General features: G+C 42.3%; 1 protein-coding gene across 1 annotated transcript in view; it reads right to left on the bottom strand.

Annotated features, from left to right (window-relative positions):
* LOC142312743 (uncharacterized) overlaps positions 1-20,504 on the bottom strand; it is a 206,591-nt gene that overhangs the window by 79,337 nt on the left and 106,750 nt on the right. Inside the window, exons 13-15 of the mRNA XM_075351731.1 lie at positions 17,993-18,101; positions 14,335-15,537; positions 1,654-1,742 (exon numbers count right to left, since the gene is read on the bottom strand). Of these exons, the coding sequence (XP_075207846.1) occupies positions 1,654-1,742; positions 14,335-15,537; positions 17,993-18,101 (1,401 nt within the window). The remainder of the gene's footprint in view (positions 1-1,653; positions 1,743-14,334; positions 15,538-17,992; positions 18,102-20,504) is intronic.

Below are 20,504 nucleotides of genomic sequence, written 5' to 3'. Positions count from 1 at the left end.
TGGTTGAGGCCAAATGGAAGACAGTAATACCTTCCCTATCAGAGGAGGATTGGAGCAAGACCTTGACCTCCCAGCAATAAGTTTCACTGACAATTAATAAGCTAATCCAAATGTAAATAGTCTATGAATGCTACCGAACACCTAGCAGGTTCTATAAAAATGGGTAAATTTACTACTGCAGATTGCCATAGATGTAGGGAAGAGGTGGGGTTTTATACACCTGATGCGGTGTTGCCCTCCTATTGCAGACTATTGGAAAGAGGTCATAGCTGTCCTCATCGAGATCATACAATCCCCTGTACCACACTACCCTAAGGTACCGTATTTTTCGGATTATAAAACGCACTTTTCCTCCCAAAACCTTGAGAGCAAAGTGAGTGGTGTGTCTTTATAATCTGAATGTAGCTTACCTGGGTGGTGGACAGGGGGTCACAAGAGGCCAGGGGAATTCTGCGGTGGCTGTGTGAGGTCTGCAAAGGCTGTGCAGATATCTGTGGCGGCCAGTGCTGGGGCAGCTGTGCGGGGTCTCCGGTGGCTGGTGCTGGGGCGGCTGTGTGGGGTCTCCAGTGGCTGGGCTGGCGCAGCGGGGCAGGTGGTGAGGACTTCAAATAATGATGCCCGGAGTCGGCGCATGTGCAGATGGAGCTCTTTGCTCAAGCCCTCATCTGCGCATGCACTGCCTCCGGCCCATTGATCTCCTAGCAGCGGACTTAAGGAAAATGGCGCCTGGAGGTGGCACTTGTGCAGATGAGATCTCTGCTTGCCATTGAGCTGAGAGCTCAATCTGTGCTGGGTGTCATTTGTTTGAATTCCCCGCCGCAGTCCGGCTGCCCCAGCACCAGCTCGAGCCCTAGCACAGCCTACAATGTCCAGGACACCCACTGCCCCTGCCTCCTGTGACTCCGCTCCACCACTGCTGCTGCCCCCACCGGTAAGACTCCACCGGATTATAAGACTGACTCTATTTTTTTTTCATCTTTCATTGCTCTGAATTTGGGGTGTGTCTTATAATCTGGTGCATCTTATAAACCGAAAAATACGGTATGTTTATTAGGAGTCCTGGCTGAGGAGACCTAGCCTCACTAATCTCGCACTCTTCTCAGGGAAACATTTTTGGTTCATAAGGCTATTGCCATGAGATGGACGGATAGAAGACCTGCGGATTTTACACTGGGTCAATATTATAAATAATGCAGCTTCCTATCAGAGGGTGGAATATAAAAATCTGCAATCCCTTCCTATAACCATTACGAGTGACTAACAAGCTTCTTACACCTCTCAACTGGAATTTTGGACCACTCTCTTCTTTTGCAAACAGTTCCAGGTCTCATATTTGAAAGGCGTATTCTCTCAACAGCAATTTTATGATTTCTCCACAGGTGTTCAATGGGATTTATATCCGGACTCATTGCTAGCCACTTCAGAGCTCTCCAGCAATTTCTTTCCATCCATTTCTGAAGTATGTTTGGGGTCATTTTCCTGCATGAGATAGGATGCAAACCCAGCTATTTGAAACTGGTCACTACATTGCAACCCAAAATCCTTTGGTAATCTTCAGATTTCATGATGCAGAAAGTCAAAGCACCTGGTTCAAATGGAAGCCAAACAACCCCAAAATATTTTTTAACCTCCACCATATTTGACTGTAGGTACTGTGTTCTCTTCTATGTAGATCTCATATCGTTTTCGGTAAACAGTAGAATGATGTTCTTTGCCAAAAAGACTCATATATGTGATAACATCTAGGGAATAAGAATATACATGCACATAGACTGTCCCTATAAAACTTTAATACTTTATTAAATCACTTAAAATCACACCGTGATTACTAAAAGTGCACAGGATAGATTGCTAGCCCTCAATAGCTGAACCTATCTGTGCAATGCCTAACAGCGGGGGTTGGCACCCTAAAAATGCGATATGGCACCCCCCACTCCGCGACGACTCTCCCTGCTGCCCCTGAAGTCCCTGCAGGAAAAAAGGTGCAGTGCCTAAGCTAAGTGCAACAAACAAATTGGTGTGGCGGGTGGACAGTAGGGAGGAAAAATCAAAAACTTATCTCATTGATGTGAACAGAATGGTAATGTCAAGCCTCAAGCTCTATCCTCGTCTCATCTACTTTCACAGAAGGATTTTGGCTTATAAACATGTTAACAAACTGCATTCTAGCTTTTTGTCTCTGTTAGAAGTGGGGTCCTGCTGGGTCTCCTGTCATATTGTTTCATTTCATTCAAAAGTTGACAATTCGCGCTGACAGTGATGCATCCTGAACCTGCAGGAAAGCTTGAATTTTTTCGAACTTGATTGTGGCTGCTTGTCCACCATTCGGACTAACCTGCATTGCAACCATTCATCAGTTTTTCTCTGCCATCCATGTCCAGAAAAATTAGCTACAGTGCTTCGGTTATAAAACTTCATGATTATGTTGCACACTGTGGACAGAGGAACATGAAGATCTCTGGACATAGACTTGCAACCATGAGATTGTTGATATTATTCAAATATTTTTGCTCCTAAAGTTCTCAGGCCAAGTTCTCTTCTCCTCTTTCTGTTCTCCATGCTTAGTGGACACACAATGCAAATATTGAGTCAACTATTCTTTTATCTGATTTAACACATTTACGATGGCCGTACGGATTGAAACAGCGGCAGGAAAAGGTACTTATTCCATATCAAAGTAGCAAGAAAAAAGTGAATAGCACCCCCCAGCGTCAGAATATCTCCAGGGTTTCAGCTACCAGGTGTAGCTGAGACCCTGGAGATCACAATTCGGACTGTTTTTTTTTTTTTTTTCCGGTCCCCAGTCACATGATCACCATTATACACCGTATAAAGATGGCGGCGCTGGTAAAAATGATTTCTTTCCCACCTGGCATGATCAAACATGTGAGATGGGAGATAAATCCAATCCCCCACCAGCTCCCCCTCCCCCTCACTATTATCAAAATGGTGGCCCGCACCTGCTGCATTCATCCTCCTCTGATTTCTGTTTGGATTACCAGCCAAGGTGAAACTGTCAGCTGTGGTTTGCAGGCTGCAGCAGTCAGCTTTACCCTAGCTGGCTGTCAAAAATAAGGGAGACTCCACGTCGTTTTTTAAATTCTTTATTTATTTTTTTTGCCAAAATATAAGGCTAAACACCCTTTAATGCCACATGAAAGACACTAAAGGGTCCCAGCTCAGAATATTTGGGGGAAACGTGGGGGAGGACATCAACATTTTATGTGTTTTACCTCTGTCTGTCTATCCAGCTTATCCATCCATCCTAGCTTTCTAGGCTCTGTGCCCACAATCAGGGTTTGCAACATTTAGGATGCAAAGTGTTTGCACTGCGTCCAAAATGCTGCGTTGTGCAGTACAAATGCAGTGGAAGCATTTTTAGAATTCTCCTGCCCACCGTGCTTCTTTTCTCTGCAGCATAAACTGACCTGCGGTGTGGCTTCCTGAGCCTCAGCATGTCAATTTATGCTGCAGAGACGAGAGAGTGTTCTCCGCAGGGTGAATAGAGCTGAAGTCCACAACAGCCTGAACCCAGATCGTGGGCACAAACAGCTGCATTCTCCCATGGACAACACTCGCATCTCCGCAAGAGGGCTGACACTGTGTATGTCGTGTCGCCGGATTGTGGGCACATAGCCTAAAAGTGAGAAATTTGATGCTACAGCAACATTTTTTTGAAGTATCTGTGGAGCTAAAATGCTCACTATACCCTTGAATAAAATTCTTCAGGGGTCTAGTTTCCAAAATGGGGTCATTTGTGGGGGTTTCTGCTGTATAGGTACCCTAGAGGCCCTGAAAATGCAACATGGTGCCCGCAATTTATTTTAACTTTTCCAAAATTCAAATGGTGATCCTTCTGCTCTAAGCCCTACAGTTTGTCCAAATAGAGGTTTTTGGCCACATGTGGGGTATCCCTGCACTCATAGGAAATTGGATAACAAACTATGGGGTCCACGTCCTCTTGAAAAGTGAGAAATTGGGAGCTAAAGCAACGTTTTTGTGAAAAAAAAACAACAATTTTCAATATGACGACCTATGGTTATCAAATTCTGTGACATACCCGTGGGTTCAAAATGCTCACAATACCCCTGGATAAAATTCTTGAGGGGTCTAGTTTCTAGAATGGGGTCACATGCGTGAGAGCTCCACTGTTTAGGCACCTCAGGAGCTCGCCAAATGCGACATGGTGTCTGCTAATGATTCCAGCCAATTTTGCAGTCAAATGGCACGCCTTGCCTTCTGAGCCCTGCCATGTGCCCATAACAGTTGATTTCTACCACAGATGAGGTATCGACGAACTCAGGAGAAATTGCACAATAAATTTTATGGTGCACTTTTTTTCCTGTTATCCTTGGGATAAAAAGCTACCTGGTTGAAGTAACAATTTTGTGGTAAAAATGTATTTTTTTTATTTTCATGGCTCAACATTATAAAATTCTGTGAAGCACCCAGGAGTTCTGGATATTCACTAAACATAAATTGGGGCTAGAGCAACATTTTTAGTTAAAATGTTCATTTTATTTTTGTCATTCCACATCGCTTTAGTTCCTGTGAGGCACCTGAAGGGTTAATAAACTTCTTGGATGTGGTTTTGAGTACTTTGAGGTGCAATTTTTAGAATGGTGTCACTTTTGGGTATTTTCTGTCACCTAGGCCTCTCAGTCACTGCAAATGTGATGTGGTCTCCAAAAAATGGTTTAGTATATTTTGTTGAAAACATGGAAAATTGCTGATCAACTTTGAACCCTTCTAACTACCTAAACCGAAAAAATTTTGTTTCAAAAATTGCGCTAAAGTAAAGTAGACAAGTGGGAAATGTAATTTATTAACTATTTTGTATGACATAACTCTGGTTTAGGGGCATAAAAATTAAAAGTTTGAAAATTGCGAAATTTTCAAAATGTTTGATTTTTTTCACAAATATAAGCAAAAAATATCGTCCTAAATTTATAACTATCCTGAACTACAATATGTCATCAAAAAACAATCTCATAATCACCAGGATCCGTTGATGTGTTCTAGAATTATAACCTGTGAAAGTGACACTGGTCAGAATGGTAAAAAATGGCCCGGTCATTAAGTACAAAATTGGCTTCGTCCTTAAGGGGTTAAGGCAGGGGTCTCAAACTCGGCTGGGTGTATGGGCCGCACAGAGGAAAAAAATTATTTAGGGGGCTGCATTCTTTGCAGGACAAAGTGACATTTTTATTGGTACCATATATTTTGTTTTACACACCTTTGGATCACTGATTTTGAACATTTTTCACTTGTTTATTATAACAAATGTGCACATTCTTTGTTTATATATACAGTTAGGTCCAGAAATATTTGGACAGTGACACAAGTTTTGTTATTTTAGCTGTTTACAAAAACATGTTCAGAAATACAATTATATATATATAATATGGTCTGAAAGTGCACACTCCCAGCTGCAATATGAGAGTTTTCACATCCAAATCGGAGAAAGGGTTTAGGAATCATAGCTCTGTAATGCATAGCCTCCTCTTTTTCAAGGGACCAAAAGTAATTGGACAAGGGACTCTAAGGGCTGCAATTAACTCTGAAGGCGTCTCCCTCGTTAACCTGTAATCAATGAAGTAGTTAAAAGGTCTGGGGTTGATTACAGGTGTGTGGTTTTGCATTTGGAAGCTGTTGCTGTGACCAGACAACATGCGGTCTAAGGAACTCTCAATTGAGGTGAAGCAGAACATCCTGAGGCTGAAAAAAAAGAAAAAATCCATCAGAGAGATAGCAGACATGCTTGGAGTAGCAAAATCAACAGTCGGGTACATTCTGAGAAAAAAGGAATTGACTGGTGAGCTTGGGAACTCAAAAAGGCCTGGGCGTCCACGGATGACAACGGTGGTGGATGATCACCGCATACTTTCTTTGGTGAAGAAGAACCCGTTCACAACATGAACTGAAGTCCAGAACACTCTCAGTGAAGTAGGTGTATCTGTCTCTAAGTCAACAGTAAAGAGAAGACTCCATGAAAGTAAATACAAAGGGTTCACATCTAGATGCAAACCATTCATCAATTCCAAAAATAGACAGGCCAGAGTTAAATTTGCTGAAAAACACCTCATGAAGCCAGCTCAGTTCTGGAAAAGTATTCTATGGACAGATGAGACCAAGATCAACCTGTACCAGAATGATGGGAAGAAAAAAGTTTGGAGAAGAAAGGGAACGGCACATGATCCAAGGCACACCACATCCTCTGTAAAACATGGTGGAGGCAACGTGATGGCATGGGCATGCATGGCTTTCAATGGCACTGGGTCACTTGTGTTTATTGATGACATAACAGCAGACAAGAGTAGCCGGATGAATTCTGAAGTGTACCGGGATATACTTTCAGCCCAGATTCAGCCAAATGCCGCAAAGTTGATCGGACGGCGCTTCATAGTACAGATGGAAAATGACCCCAAGCATACAGCCAAAGCTACCCAGGAGTTCATGAGTGCAAAAAAGTGGAACATTCTGCAATGGCCAAGTCAATCACCAGATCTTAACCCAATTGAGCATGCATCTCACTTGCTCAAATCCAGACTTAAGACGGAAAGACCCACAAACAAGCAAGACCTGAAGGCTGCGGCTGTAAAGGCCTGGAAAAGCATTAAGAAGGAGGAAACCCAGCGTTTGGTGATGTCCATGGGTTCCAGACTTAAGGCAGTGATTGCCTTCAAAGGATTCGCAACAAAATATTGAAAATAAAAATATTTTGTTTGGGTTTGGTTTATTTGTCCAATTACTTTTGACCTCCTAAAATGTGGAGTGTTTGTAAAGAAATGTGTACAATTCCTACAATTTCTATCAGATATTTTTGTTCAAACCTTCAAATTAAACGTTACAATCTGCACTTGAATTCTGTTGTAGAGGTTTCATTTCAAATCCAATGTGGTGGCATGCAGAGCCCAACTCGCGAAAATTGTGTCACTGTCCAAATATTTCTGGACCTAACTGTATATATATATATATATATAATATAGAGAGAGAAACATTTTGATGGTAAAAAAATAATGTCATGCCTTATTTTGAGGTATTTTTTTACATTTTATCCCTTTCTTGCAACTAATAGTGTTGCAATTAGCACTATATAGAAATTTTGGCCAACATCTTTTAGTAATGTTCCCCATCTTGTTGTAATGTGCCCATCCTTGTCCCCTTGTAGTATTGTGCCCCATCCTGGTCCCCATCCTACAGTAATGTGCTCATCCTTGTCCCCGTCCTATAGTAATGTGCCCCATTCTTGTCCCCATCTTATCGTAATGTGCCATTTCTGTAGTAATGTGTCCAGCCTTGTCCCCATCCTATAATAATGTCCACAACCTATAGTAATGTGCCCATCCTGTAGTAATGTCCATCCTTGTCCCCATCTTATAGTAATGTCCCCATCTTATAGTAATGTTCCCCATCCTTGTCCCCTTGTAGCAATCTCCCTATCCTGTGGTACTGTCCCCATCATATAGTTGGCTCACTCTATAGTAATGTCCCCATCCTATAGTAATGTCCCCATCCTATAGTAATGTGCCCAGCCTTGTCCGCATCTAGCCAGACACTGTTAGACACTGTCAGACACTGTCTTAACTTAGATATGATAAATATACACACTCCTCCACCTTTTTTGTCTTTTCTGTCCTTTCTGATTGTGGTATAAACCTCTGTTTGTCACCCAGTCATGGCTGTCATCCAGCAAGGTTTCTGTAATGCCCACAACATTGTAATCATTGTTGTGGGCATTAGAACAACATTGTTGACATAAGAGTCTCCAACTCATTAATTTTGTTTACAAGACTTCTTCAATTTGCCAGCAGACATTTAACCCCTTCACGACCAATGACGGATCTATCCGTCATGGAGCGTGTGACGTTAAGCCCCGCCCCCTGCCGCTAGCAGGATGCGGCGATCCGCGCACATATCAGCTGTTTTTAACAGCTGACATGTGTGCCTGCATGTTATGAGTGGAATCGCTTCCACTCGCAATATTTAACCCCTTACATCTTGCTGCCAAAGTCTGGCAGTGAGATGTATATGTGCGCAGCCATTACATTTACTTACCGCCGCCCCCACTGGAAGTCACGTGCAAGATCACGTGACTTTCAGTGGTTGCCATGGTAGCACAGGGTCATGCGATGACGCCTGTAGCTAACATGAGTCACTTCCTCTCAATGCCGGCATAGTGCCAGCACGGAGAGTTAAAGCACCTTATCTGCAGTTCTCAGCTCTGTAGCTGTGATCAGCAGATAGATTGAGCGATCGGATTACTGATCGCTATAGCCCCCTAGGGGGACTAGTAAAATTAAAAAAAAAAAAAGTTTTAAAAAAATAAAAAACCTAAAAGTTCAAATCACCCCCCTTTCGCCCCATTGAAAATTAAAGGGTTAAAAAATATACACACATTTGGTATCGCCGCGTTCAGAAATGCCCGATCTATCAAAATATAAAATCAATTCATCTGATCAGTAAACTGTGTAGCGGCAAGAAAATTCCAAACGCCAAAATTACATTTTTTGGTCGCCGCAAGTTTTGCGCAAATTGCAATAACAGGCAATCAAAACGTAGCATCTGCGCACAAATGCTACCATTAGAAATGTCAGATTGAGATGCAAAAAATAAGCCATCACTGAGCCTCAGATCCCGAAAAATGAGAACGTTACGGGTTTCGGAATATGGCACAAAACGTGCACCACTTTTATTGGACAAACTTGTGAATTTTTTTAACCCCTTAGATACAAGTAAACCTACACATGTTTGGTGTCTACAAACTCGCACCGACCTCAGGCATCACAGTGACACATCAGTGTTACCATATAGTGAACATGGTGATTAAAATATCCCAAAAACTATTGTGCGATCACACTTTTTTTGCAGTTTTTCCAGACTTGGAATTATTTTGCTGTTTTCCAGTACACCATATGGTAAAACTTATGGTTTCATTTAAAAGTATAACTCGTCCCGCAAAAAACAAGCCGTCACATAGCAAGATTGACGGAAAAATAAAAAAGTTACGGCTCTCGGAAGAAGGGAAGCAAAAAAACAAAAACGCAAAAATTTAAAAGGCTCTGGGGCTGAAGGGGTTAATACTAATTTAATACCTTTCTAACTCATCTCCCTACTTTTCTTGCCTGTCCCGCTCCTAATTAAGGCTATGTGCGCACGTGTGCGTATTACATGCAGTTACGCTGCGATCTGCAGCGCAGCATAACTGCATGCGTCCTGCGTCCCCTGCACAGTCTATGGAGATTGTGCAGGAGCCGTGCGCACGTGGAATATTAGAACGCAGCGATTTGGCTGCTGCCCGAATCACTGCGTTCTAAGAAGTGACATGTCACTTCTTCCGTGCGGTTTGCATGCTGTCTATAGGGAGAGGCAGCATGCAGAGCGCACGTTCTCTGCCGGCACCATGCGCTTCAGAACGGAGCTTTTCAGCTGCGCTCTGAAGCGCACCTTTTAGGTGCGGTGCAGAGCGCACACGTGCGCACATAGCCTAAACCTGCCTTGACCCATACTGTCTCACTCTCTCTGTCTATTCAACTACCCTCCCTCCCACCAGATCCTAGTTTAAAAGCTCCTCCATCTGTCTATCCATTTTTCCCTCAGCGAAAAGTCACTGGACAAGTTCCTCAAATCAAGTAACATTTCACTAGTAACGAAGCTATGGCTCATACATAGTCTGGTCTTTTCTGTAGAAAAATATGGACGATAAAGTAACAAGACAGAAGAGGAATCGAAACCTTTGAAATGTGGTACTGGAGAAGGATGTTTACAATACCATTAATGGCAAGAAGAACAAATTACGGTAATCAATTTTGGAGCAAATCAAGCCAGACTTGTCAATCTAAGCAAAGATCACCATGGTATGACTTGCCTACTTTGGACACGTCATACGAAGAGCGCAATCACTGGAGAAGGACATCATGGCCAGATAAACAGAAGGAACAAGGGTACAAGGAATACCAGAGACCCGATGGCTTGCTATAATTAAAATAATAGCGAAGAAGACACTACTTGGCCTATCTAAGCTTGCGCAAGATCGATCTTTCTACATATTGTTCATCCATAAAGTAGCCATGGTTCAAAATCAAGCCAAAGACCACAATAAAAAAAAAGTGCACTCAAATATTCTTTTCATTTTGGCATTTCAGAATAGTTTTTTCATTTTTTTTTTTGCATCAATGCATCTCTATGATTTTTTTTTTTTAAAAGAGAAGATAGTTTTAATACTCACCATTTTGGGGTATGTGACATTGTAGCCTTTATTTTGAATGTGGAAGAAAATAAGCACCATTTAGGTATTTGTTTAGTTAATTATTGTGCGTGTGTTTGGTGTCCTTGCTGTGTCATCTGTCCCTCCTCTCTGTTGCTAATCGCGTCCCCCTGCTCTGAATGATGTGGATGAAGCATCCTGCGTCATCCACATGGGGTAGTTAACCAAGATCTTGCTTCTGCACAGTAGTTGCGCAGGCCCGCGCAGGCACTCTCTGCTCTGCCCTACTGCGGGCAGAGCAAAAAACATCACTGTGCAAGAGCCTACTGATGTCTTTGCGATGTCGTTCTGATTTCGGCATTTACACAGTGATGTTCTATGCTCAACCCACGGTAGGGCAGAACAGAGTAGGCCTGCGAGGCTACTGTGCAGATGCGAGATCTCTGTTCACTATGTAGATGACATAGGATGTGTCATCCATGCCAATCAAAGCAGGGGGAAGCGATTAGCACAGCCGCCCATCGGACCGGACCACCCTAATTTACATACAGTGCGGGAGCATATCAAATGGTATTTTTGGGGCTATACAGGGGAAGTCAGGCACTGATAAACACATTTGTAAAATGCAGCAAAGAAACAGTTAAAGGTGGTGACAGGTTCCCTATAAGCTGCCTTATATTGTGTAAGTATGGGGAGATAAGGTATGCACACCAGTGACTATGTAAGGGGAATACATGGAATAGCAGAAACTGCTGTGTGAATACTGACTTGAAAAATCCAATAGCTATATGCAAGAGTGAAAATGTGAAAAATGGAATCTGCATTACTGCCATGAACATATGAATCAAGAGAAATTTAGCTACTGAATTGATCAATGCAATAGAGCCCCAACACTACGCCAAAGTAGTTCATGGCAGTAATGCAGATTCCATTTTTCACATTTTCACTCTTGCATATAGCTATTGGATTTTTCAAGTCAGTATTCACACAGCAGTTTCTGCTATTTCATGTATTCCCCTTACATAGTCACTGATGTGCATACCTTATCTCCCCATAGTGATGTTTTTTTAGGTTTTTGCACCCAGTTCGGACTTAGAATGGTGTTCCAAACGTTATTCCTATTTGATATTGTGTAAGCACCCTTGTGCTTCCAAAACAGTTCATGAAACTCCAAAATGTACAATGCTACTTGGCACCAAGACATTAGCATCAGATTATATTAAAGGGTTATTCTCCAATTATCCTCGTGATTTCTGTTAGGCCATCTGCACACGTGAGATTGTACCTGCTGACTTTTCTGCAGGTATTAGGCTATGTGCGCACGTTGCGTAAATTCATGCAGTTACGCTGCGCTTTGTAGCGCAGCGTAACTGCATCCGTCCTGCGTCCCCTGCACAGTCTATGGAGATTGTGCAGGGGCCGTGCGCATGTGGCGTTTTAGAGCGCAGCGCTTCGGCTACTGCCGAAGCGCTGCGCAAAAAGAAGTGACATGTCACTTCTTCCGTGCGCTTTGCCGGCAGCTCCTGCTCTGTCTATGGCAGGAGCTGCAGGCAGAGCGCACGTTCTCGCCGGCACCATGCGCTTCACAACGGAGCTTTTCAGCTGCGCTCTGAAGCGCACCTTTTACGGTGCTGGGATAGTACGCAACGTGCGCACATACCCTTACCTCAGGTTCACGCAGCAACTCCCCGGAATCCGCAGCTATAAATTGATGTGGTATATCTGCAGAGTTGTTGCAGTAAACCTGCGGAAACAGTGCGGATTTCGTGCCGAATTCCTGTGGATTTCCTGCCCTGTATCTCCATAGTGGAAAGGCAGGAATTCCGCAGATAATTTCGCAGAAATAATTGACATGCAGTTACGTGCGGCTGCGGGAAATCGGCAACATTTTCCGCAGTCGCAAAAACCACAGCATTGATACAGCACTCCCCAAATCCCACAGGATAACATGGGGAGTGTCTGTACTTGCATAAACCCGCAGATTTATCTGGAAAATCCGCGGGTTTTCCGCAGCAATATCCACAGTTAATTTCTCCCGTGGGCACATGGCCTTATACAGAGCAGTTCAAGTGCACTTGGGAGTCAAGGGGTTAAAAATCCCACATGCGCACAAAAAGCTTAGACTCTGGGGACTTTGCAGTCATGGTAATGTTTTTAACTGATCATGTTCCTTAAACCATTACTGGAAATCTTATGGGAAATTGTTGGGGCCACTGTCGATTGGGTTTGATGCCATGAAGTGGTGTACTTGGTCTGCAATAATGTTTTATTACATTAGCATAATGTAAAAGTATGTCAGGGAGCAAGAAAGGGCAAATTACTTGTTTGATCATCCATATTACAATATTCTGAGATCAATATTCAAATGGCCTGATAATACCTATAACAAGTCAACCATTTCAACCACAAGTCAAGATATATTTTTCTTGTTAAAATATTTTTTTATTTTATTTTTCATGTCTAAAATACTAAATGATACCACAACAGGCAGCATACTCCAAACACTTGGAAATTTAAGTTCTTCACAGATAAATGTAAAATGTGTAAATGTAAAATAAGCATATAAATGACCAAAACTGGAATCCCATAGTATTGATTGCACTTCAAAAACAACTTCTTGATTAAGGAGTAAAAGTTTGCCCCTCTCCTCATATTGATAATAAAGACAGGTTATCTATCTTTTTTAGATGACATTGAATTAAAGGAGCATTCTCAAGTTCTTAAACATGAAAATAAGCAAGTTTTCAATTTACTTATTTTTCTACCTAGTGTTATCTAGGTAGATGATGTTTTGCTTTTGTCTTTTATAGTGATGAACTTGTTTCCATGGAGCCTGGCCTCTAGAGTCAGGCCCAGTATGCACTTTAACTATATTCCAGGAGAGAATTTGACTTTTAACATACCAGACACCTCTCTCTAGTCCATTGATTTTTCTACAGGTGTTTTTGCTCCCTTCCCCATCTCTTGCAACATCAATAGCTGGCAGGTCTGTGCCAGCTATGTGTTTGTTCAAATACCATGGTAATATATATGCGTAAACATTGAGATAGCAGTTTAGACTTGGAACAAACCACGGGTAGCTAAATGTATTATAGCTGAAGTGCAGAGCTTTATAGTTCCAATAATACTATAGTTTTAAGGTTCCTCTACACAAGAGACTGTCGGTTGAAATCACCAATATCGACTGGCTCTGCCATAGGTCTAATCTGTATTCGGGGGGGGCGGCCGACTGGTGATTTGTAGTGATGTTGATCGGTAATGTCCTAATTTGGACTGTCAATCACAATGTTCTACCTGAGATAAGCTGCTGGCCGTTGTGTCAGTTGGTGGCTTTCTCATAGAGAACATCAAAGTACTTGGCAGAGCAAGCGCTCCTTGTGTATGAAAGTATTGGATGAGATAGGTGTTGGTCAAACGATCATCTGAAACATCATTTGGCTGACAGCCATTTATTGTGTGGTCAGCCTTATGCGGGCTTTACACGCTGCAATCTCGCTAGTGAGATCGCAAGCGATTGTACCCGCCCCCGTCGGTTGTGCCACACGGGCATACTGCCCGTCGCACACAACCTCTCTTACCCCCGTCACACGGACTTACCTGTCCTGCGATGTCTCTCTGGCCGGCGACCCACCTCCTTCCAACGGGGCGGGTTGTGTGGCGTCACAGCGACGTCACACGGCAGGTGGATAATAGAAGTGGAGGGGCAGAGATGAGCAGGACGTAAACATCCCGCCTACCTCTTCCTTCCGCATTGCCGGTGGAGGCAGGTAAGGAGATGTTCCTCGCTCCTACAGTGTCACACACAGCGATATGTGCTGCCGCAGGAACGAGGAACAACATCACTAATGAGAGGTAAACGATTTTTTTGTTGTAGGATGACCTCTAAGCGGCAAACGATTTTTGCCACTTTTGCGATCATTTTAGGTCGCACATAACTGTTACACGCTACGATATCGCTAATGACGCCGGATGTGCGTCACAAACAATATGACCCCGACAATAATTCATTAACGATATGGTAGCGTGTAAAGCCCGCTTTAGTCTTCACCATATCTGTCCCTCAAGGAGGAGAGCCTTCCCTGCTAGAAACTGCTCTGCTCTTAGCTGCTCAAGAGACATACCCCTTCAAGTGATGAACAATATCAAATCTTTTTGTAACACATTTCCTGATTTTAGGTCACTATATTGTTTCTCATCACTGTGAATTAATTGATGATTAAGAAGCAATGACTTCCGTGCAAAGCATTTCCCACATTCAGGACACGAGAAGGGCTTCTCCCCTGTGTGAGTTCTCTGATGATAAATTAGTGTTGATTTTTGTGTAAAATACTTATCACATTGTGGACATGAAAACGGCTTCTCCCCCGTGTGAACTCTCTGGTGCCTGACCAAATCCGATTTCTGAGCAAAGCATTTCCCACATTCCGAACATCTGAATGGCTTATCACCAATGTGAATTTTCTGATGTCGACCGAGTTCAGATTTCTGCAAGAAACATTTGCCACACTCGGAACATGAAAATGGTTTCTCACCAACGTGGATCCTTTGATGTCTGTCGAGGAGTGATTGTTGTATAAATCGTTTTCCACACTGGGAACATGAGTATGGCTTTTCTCCTGTGTGAAGTCGTTGATGATTAATAAGAGCTGATTTTTGGGTAAAATTTTTGTTGCACAAAAGGCATGAAAATGGCTTCTCCCCTCTGTGAATTCTTTGATGCCTCACAAGATCAGATTTTTGGGTAAAACATTTCCCACATTCTGGACATGGAAATGGTTTCTCCCCTATGTGAATTCTCTGATGTCTGGAGAGTTCTGATTTCCATGCGTAACACTTCCCACATTCTGAACAAGCAAATGGCTTCTCATTAATGTGTGTTTTCTGATGTCTTTCCAAAAGGGACTTCTGTAAAAATCGTTTTCCACAGTTAGAACATGAAAACGTCCTTTCTCCTGTGTGAAGTCTTCTGTGTCTGAAAAGGTTGGCTTTCTTTGTAAAACTTTTTCCGCATTCGAAACAGGAATATGGCTTCTCAGCTGTGTGGGATCTCTGATGTCTAATGAAGTCAGAACTTTGGGTAAAACATCTTGTGCATTCTGAACATATAAAACTGTCTCTTCCCGTCAAAGCAGAAATGTTATATAATTTTCCAGATGGTTCTTCGTGATGAGTGGGGTCAGTTGTTAGATCTATAATTTCAAGTACTGGAGGCAGAGGTGGGAAAATGGGGCTCTGTCCAAGGGAATCTTCAACAATTTTGATGTTCTGTATTTCACAATTGGGAGAAACATTGCCATATGTCTGTATAATTTTCTTTCTGCTCAATATATCTGTTTCGGTATAAATTAAAGACAAGCAATTTATCATCTATTACACAGCACAACAAATAAACACTTTTTGTCTGCTACTTGGCAAAAACCATGTGCTCTATACTAAATCGAATGCGCTGAATCCAAATCTGAAGTTAGTTTTTTTGTAGCACGTCAGGATATTAAGTTATTCCAATTTTTGTGAAAATTAAAATAAGTAATTAATAAAGATACAGAATCGTTATGTCCCACAGTTTCACAACATGTATTATCATTTTTATTGAAAAAGAAGTATAGGTAAATAAACCAAAAAACTTAAAAATCACTTATAGTAGCTTAAGAAATCGCCTTGAACTCAGCAGAGAACTTTTAAAAGTGCTTCAGGCACTTGCTTTTGCGCTTGTGAGTGGTCCTAGTGGCCCGTTGCAAAAACCAGCAGTAATCGCCCATCATGTTGGGGTTAAAGCGACCTGGGTATCTTTTTTCCATAGTAGAAATGTCCTGGTGGAATCTCTCACCATGTTCGTCACTGACATTACCCATATTTGGAGGAAAGAAGTCAAGATGTGAATGTAGGAAATGCATTTTCAATGACATTCGGGCACCATGCATTTCGTATGCTTGAAGCATATTGTCTATTAGTTCAGCATAGTTTTCTGCTCTTTCGTTTCCAAGGAAGTTTTGAACTACTAATATAAATGCATCCCATGCAGTTAGTTCAAGTGGGGTGAGTTCTTTCTTGAAGATTTCATCATGGATTAGTTGGTGGATTTCAGGACCAATAAAGATTCCTGCTTTGAGTTTGGCCTCAGTTTTCAATGCACTAAACTTTTCCTTCAGATACTTAAATCCATTCCCTTGACGATCCATTGCTACTACAAAATTTTTCATTAGTCCTAGTTTAATGTGAAGAGGTGGAAGATAAACTTTAAGTGGATCGACAAGTGATTCATGTTGAACATTGTGCTTACCAATCTTATGTTCATCTCTATTGGGCCACCGTTTAATTTTATAATGGTTGTTGTCATCTCGACTGTTCCATAGCCACAGAAAGCACATATGCTTAGTGCAACCTAACTGCAAACCAAGGACTAGCACAACAACTTTGAGGTCAGCACAAATGTTCCATTGATGTTCTGAATATTTAATCAATTTCAGAATGATCTGCATAGAAGCATAGGTCTCTTTCATTCCAACCGCATGTGCAATGGGAACAGATGGCTTTTCATTGCCATTGTGCAACAGAACAGCTTTCAAGCTTGCTTTACTAGAGTCTATGAACAGTCTCCATTGATCTGGAAAATGTCTACAACCCAACTCTAGCATAAGCCCATTCACATCAGTACAGAAGCAGACACCATTTTGCCTGAATAGGCGTATGGCCTTTTCTAAGTATAACTCAAAATCTGGACGTGCTGTGCAAATTCTGAGTTCATATTTGGAATCAGCATGTTCAAATTAGTAAAGAACACATGTTTTACCCTCAGTAGCAAAAACATTGTTGTGCTGTGTTATATATTATGACATCTAATTCAGGGGTGCACAAAAAGCAGCCTGCAATTTCATTCTGGGCTGCCTTACAAATCAGACAAGCAGAAAGACAAAGCACTGATATAGAAAATATGGTGCTGTCACTAGATAGGCGCTTTGTTCTCCCTTCACTGATCACTGCACGTCTTGGAAGATATGTGTAAGGGCTCAATGGAGAGGAAAGTAGCAAGGACTGATGATTACTAATTAAGCTCTGTGTGGCTGGCACTAATGTGGGTGCATTAACACTGGCACTGTTTTGGGCTGTGTGCATTCTATTTTTACTTGGGGAGGGGCAATTTAGGCAAAACTCCTATTGTTATACCTTATACAGGCATGACCCGGGAGTGAGTGCATGGCTAGTATTTAGTAGAATTGATGCAAATGTATTCATATGCCCTAGTTCATCGGCCACAACAGTGGTCTGTAGCCGCTGCACAGGAGACTATGATGTCCAAGGCTCTTCTTATGATTAGCCAGCCTGATACCACTTCATATGTGCATCACGCTGCAATGATGACATTGCGCCAGACTAGGTAATCAAAAGGAGCGCAGAAGATGCCATCCGGTAAGAGGCAGAACTCCATCTCGTGGCTGATGGAAAAGGATTTTTGAATCAATTCACCCCTGCTCTACGAAGATTCTTTCTGTGGTGCTCTTTAAATCTCTTTATTGTGTCCCTCAGGTCTTGCACTAGGTACAACACAGCATAACAGGTTTACTCAAAGTGATCTTAAAATGTTTATGTAATATCCTCTAGTGAGAATCTCATCCCTGGAATTCCAGTATAGGGAGCTTGGGGTCTTATCCTCATCTTCTGTTTGGCAGAAAAGACAAAGTGAAGAGTTTGGTTCCATGCATTATCTTCTGTCTAAATTATTCTCTATAACCTGAATAATGAATAAGCTGCTGTAGTGACTGATCAAGAACAATATGTTACACCCACCTGTAGTGTGAAGTGTAGAAGTGTCATCTCCGTCACCTTGTTCATCTCTCACATATGCCTCCTCAGCACCTCCTACAGTTTCAACCTTGATAATAATGAGATCTTCATCCTTAATAACCAGTAAAATAAAAAAAATGACAAGTTGTCATGTAATAAACTGAAGCAAGCATTCAAAACGGACTATGTGCAAACGTTTAAGCCTATAGTGACATTGGGGTTAGAAATCTGTTTTTCTGTTCAGTTATAGTAACCCCTGAAACTGATCCATCCTATTACTTAAGCCAACAGTGTCATACTAACTACAATACTGTCTTTGTTTGGGTACCTTTCTTTAAAACTGTAAAAAAAAAAAAAAAAATAACCACTTTTTTTTTTCTTTTAACTGGTAAAAATGTTCAAACTTGATAAAAGGTCTCCTAATAGAGGCTCTGACACAAGCCAAAGCTCAGTAGTTTACTATATAGACTTGATCTGCTTGGAAAGGAAGTAGCAGAAAGCTCCAGAAGCTCTCATGGGCACAATTTTACAGTCTTCCCCCAGTAATCTTCCCTCTTTCACTTGTCTTCCCTTCAGTCACCTCTCCTAGTCTATACTTGGCTAAAAATGTGTGTATGATGCACATGTATCATACTGTAATTACTGGACGTCACTGTAATTTGTTTGCAGGTCAAATTTCAGAAGCACCTGACCTTAAACCTGTATGTAGTTTAAGGTCCACAAGTGCAGCAGACATACAGTGAAAAATAATTATTTGATCCCTTGATGATGTTGGAAGTTTGTCAAATGACATAAACAGTTTATAACTTTAAGGGTAGGTTAATGGTAACAGTGAGAGATAGAATATCAAAATAAAATCTAGAAAATCCCATTGTATAACTTATAAAAATGTATTTGCATTTTGCAGAGATAAATAAGTATTTGATCCCCTACCAACCATCAAGAGTTCTGGCTCCTACAGACCAGTTTAATGCTCCTAATCAACTCGTTACCTGCACTAATGACAGCTGTCTTAAATTATCACCTGTATAAAAGTCTCCTGTCCACAGACTCAATTAATCAGTCAGACTCTAACCTCTATAACATGGACAAGACCAAAGAGCTTTCTAAGGATGTCAGGGACAAGATCATAAACCTGCACAAGACTGTAATGGGCTACAAAGCCATAAGTAAGACGCTGGGTGAAGAGACAACTGTTGGTGCAATAGTAACAAAATGGAAGAAATACAAAATGAGGGTCAATTGACATTGATCTGGGGCTCCATGCAAAATCTCACCTCGTGGGGTATCCAGGATCATGAGGAAGGTGAGTGATCAACCTAAAACTACAGGGGGAACATGTTAATAATCTCAAGGCAGCTGGGACCACTGTCACCAAGAAAACCATTGGTAACACATTACACTGTAATGGATTAAAATTCTGCAGTGCCCGCAAAGTCCCACTTCTCAGGAAAGCACATGTGCAGGCCCATCTGAAGTTTGCCAATGAACACATGGATGATTCCGAGAGTGACTGGGAGAAAGTGCTGTGGTCAGATGAGAAAAAAATTGAGCTCTTTGGCAGGGCCGTATTTGGGGTTTTTGCTGCCCTAGGCACTGTCAGTGGTGGCGCCCCCTTCTGATCAGTCAGATTACGGTTATATGCACACAGCTTTTTTTTTTTTTTTTCCAGACAGATCCACCCTATAACCCGCCCAAAAAACCCAAACTCTAAATATTAAAGAAATGAACTCATACACTGCAATGTAAAACGACTTGCTGTCCATATGTTCAGTCTTTGGAGTTTTTTTAAGCGCGTCAGGTTTCCTCAGACATGAAGCGGCTGACAGTGACCGGTCCATTATATGGCGCCTGCTGCTTGGATGCCGCTTACTAGTTGTGACCGGCCATTATATGGCGCCTGCTGCTTGGATGCCGCTTACTAGTTGTGACCGGCCATTATATGGCGCCTGCTGCTTGGATGCCGCTTACTAGTTGTGACCGGCCATTATATGGCGCCTGCTGCTTGGATGCCGCTTACTAGTTGTGACCGGCCATTATATGGCGCCTGCTGCTTGGATGCCGCTTACTAGTTGTGACCGGCCATTATATGGCGCCTGCTGCTTGGATGCCGCTTACTAGTTGTGACCGGTCCATTATATGGCGCCTGCTGCTTGGATGCCGCTTACTAGTTGTGACCGGTCCATTATATGGCGCCTGCTGCTTGGATGCCGCTTACTAGTTGTGACCGGCCATTATATGGCGGCTGCTGCTTGGATGCCGCTTACTAGTTGTGACCGGCCATTATATGGCGGCTGCTGCTTGGACGCCACTTACTAGTTGTGACCGGTCCATTATATGGCGGCTTCTGCTTGGACGCCACTTACTAGTTGTGACCGGTCCATTATATGGCGCCTGCTGCTTGGATGCCGCTTACTAGTTGTGACCGGTCCATTATATGGCGCCTGCTGCTTGGATGCCGCTTACTAGTTGTGACCGGCCATTATATGGCGCCTGCTGCTTGGATGCCGCTTAC

This window comes from Anomaloglossus baeobatrachus, chromosome 5, assembly GCF_048569485.1.
Source record: "Anomaloglossus baeobatrachus isolate aAnoBae1 chromosome 5, aAnoBae1.hap1, whole genome shotgun sequence".
Classification (NCBI taxonomy): domain Eukaryota; kingdom Metazoa; phylum Chordata; class Amphibia; order Anura; family Aromobatidae; genus Anomaloglossus; species Anomaloglossus baeobatrachus.
Note: the sequence above shows the minus strand (reverse complement) of the source record. Positions and strands in the feature narration are given on the sequence as shown.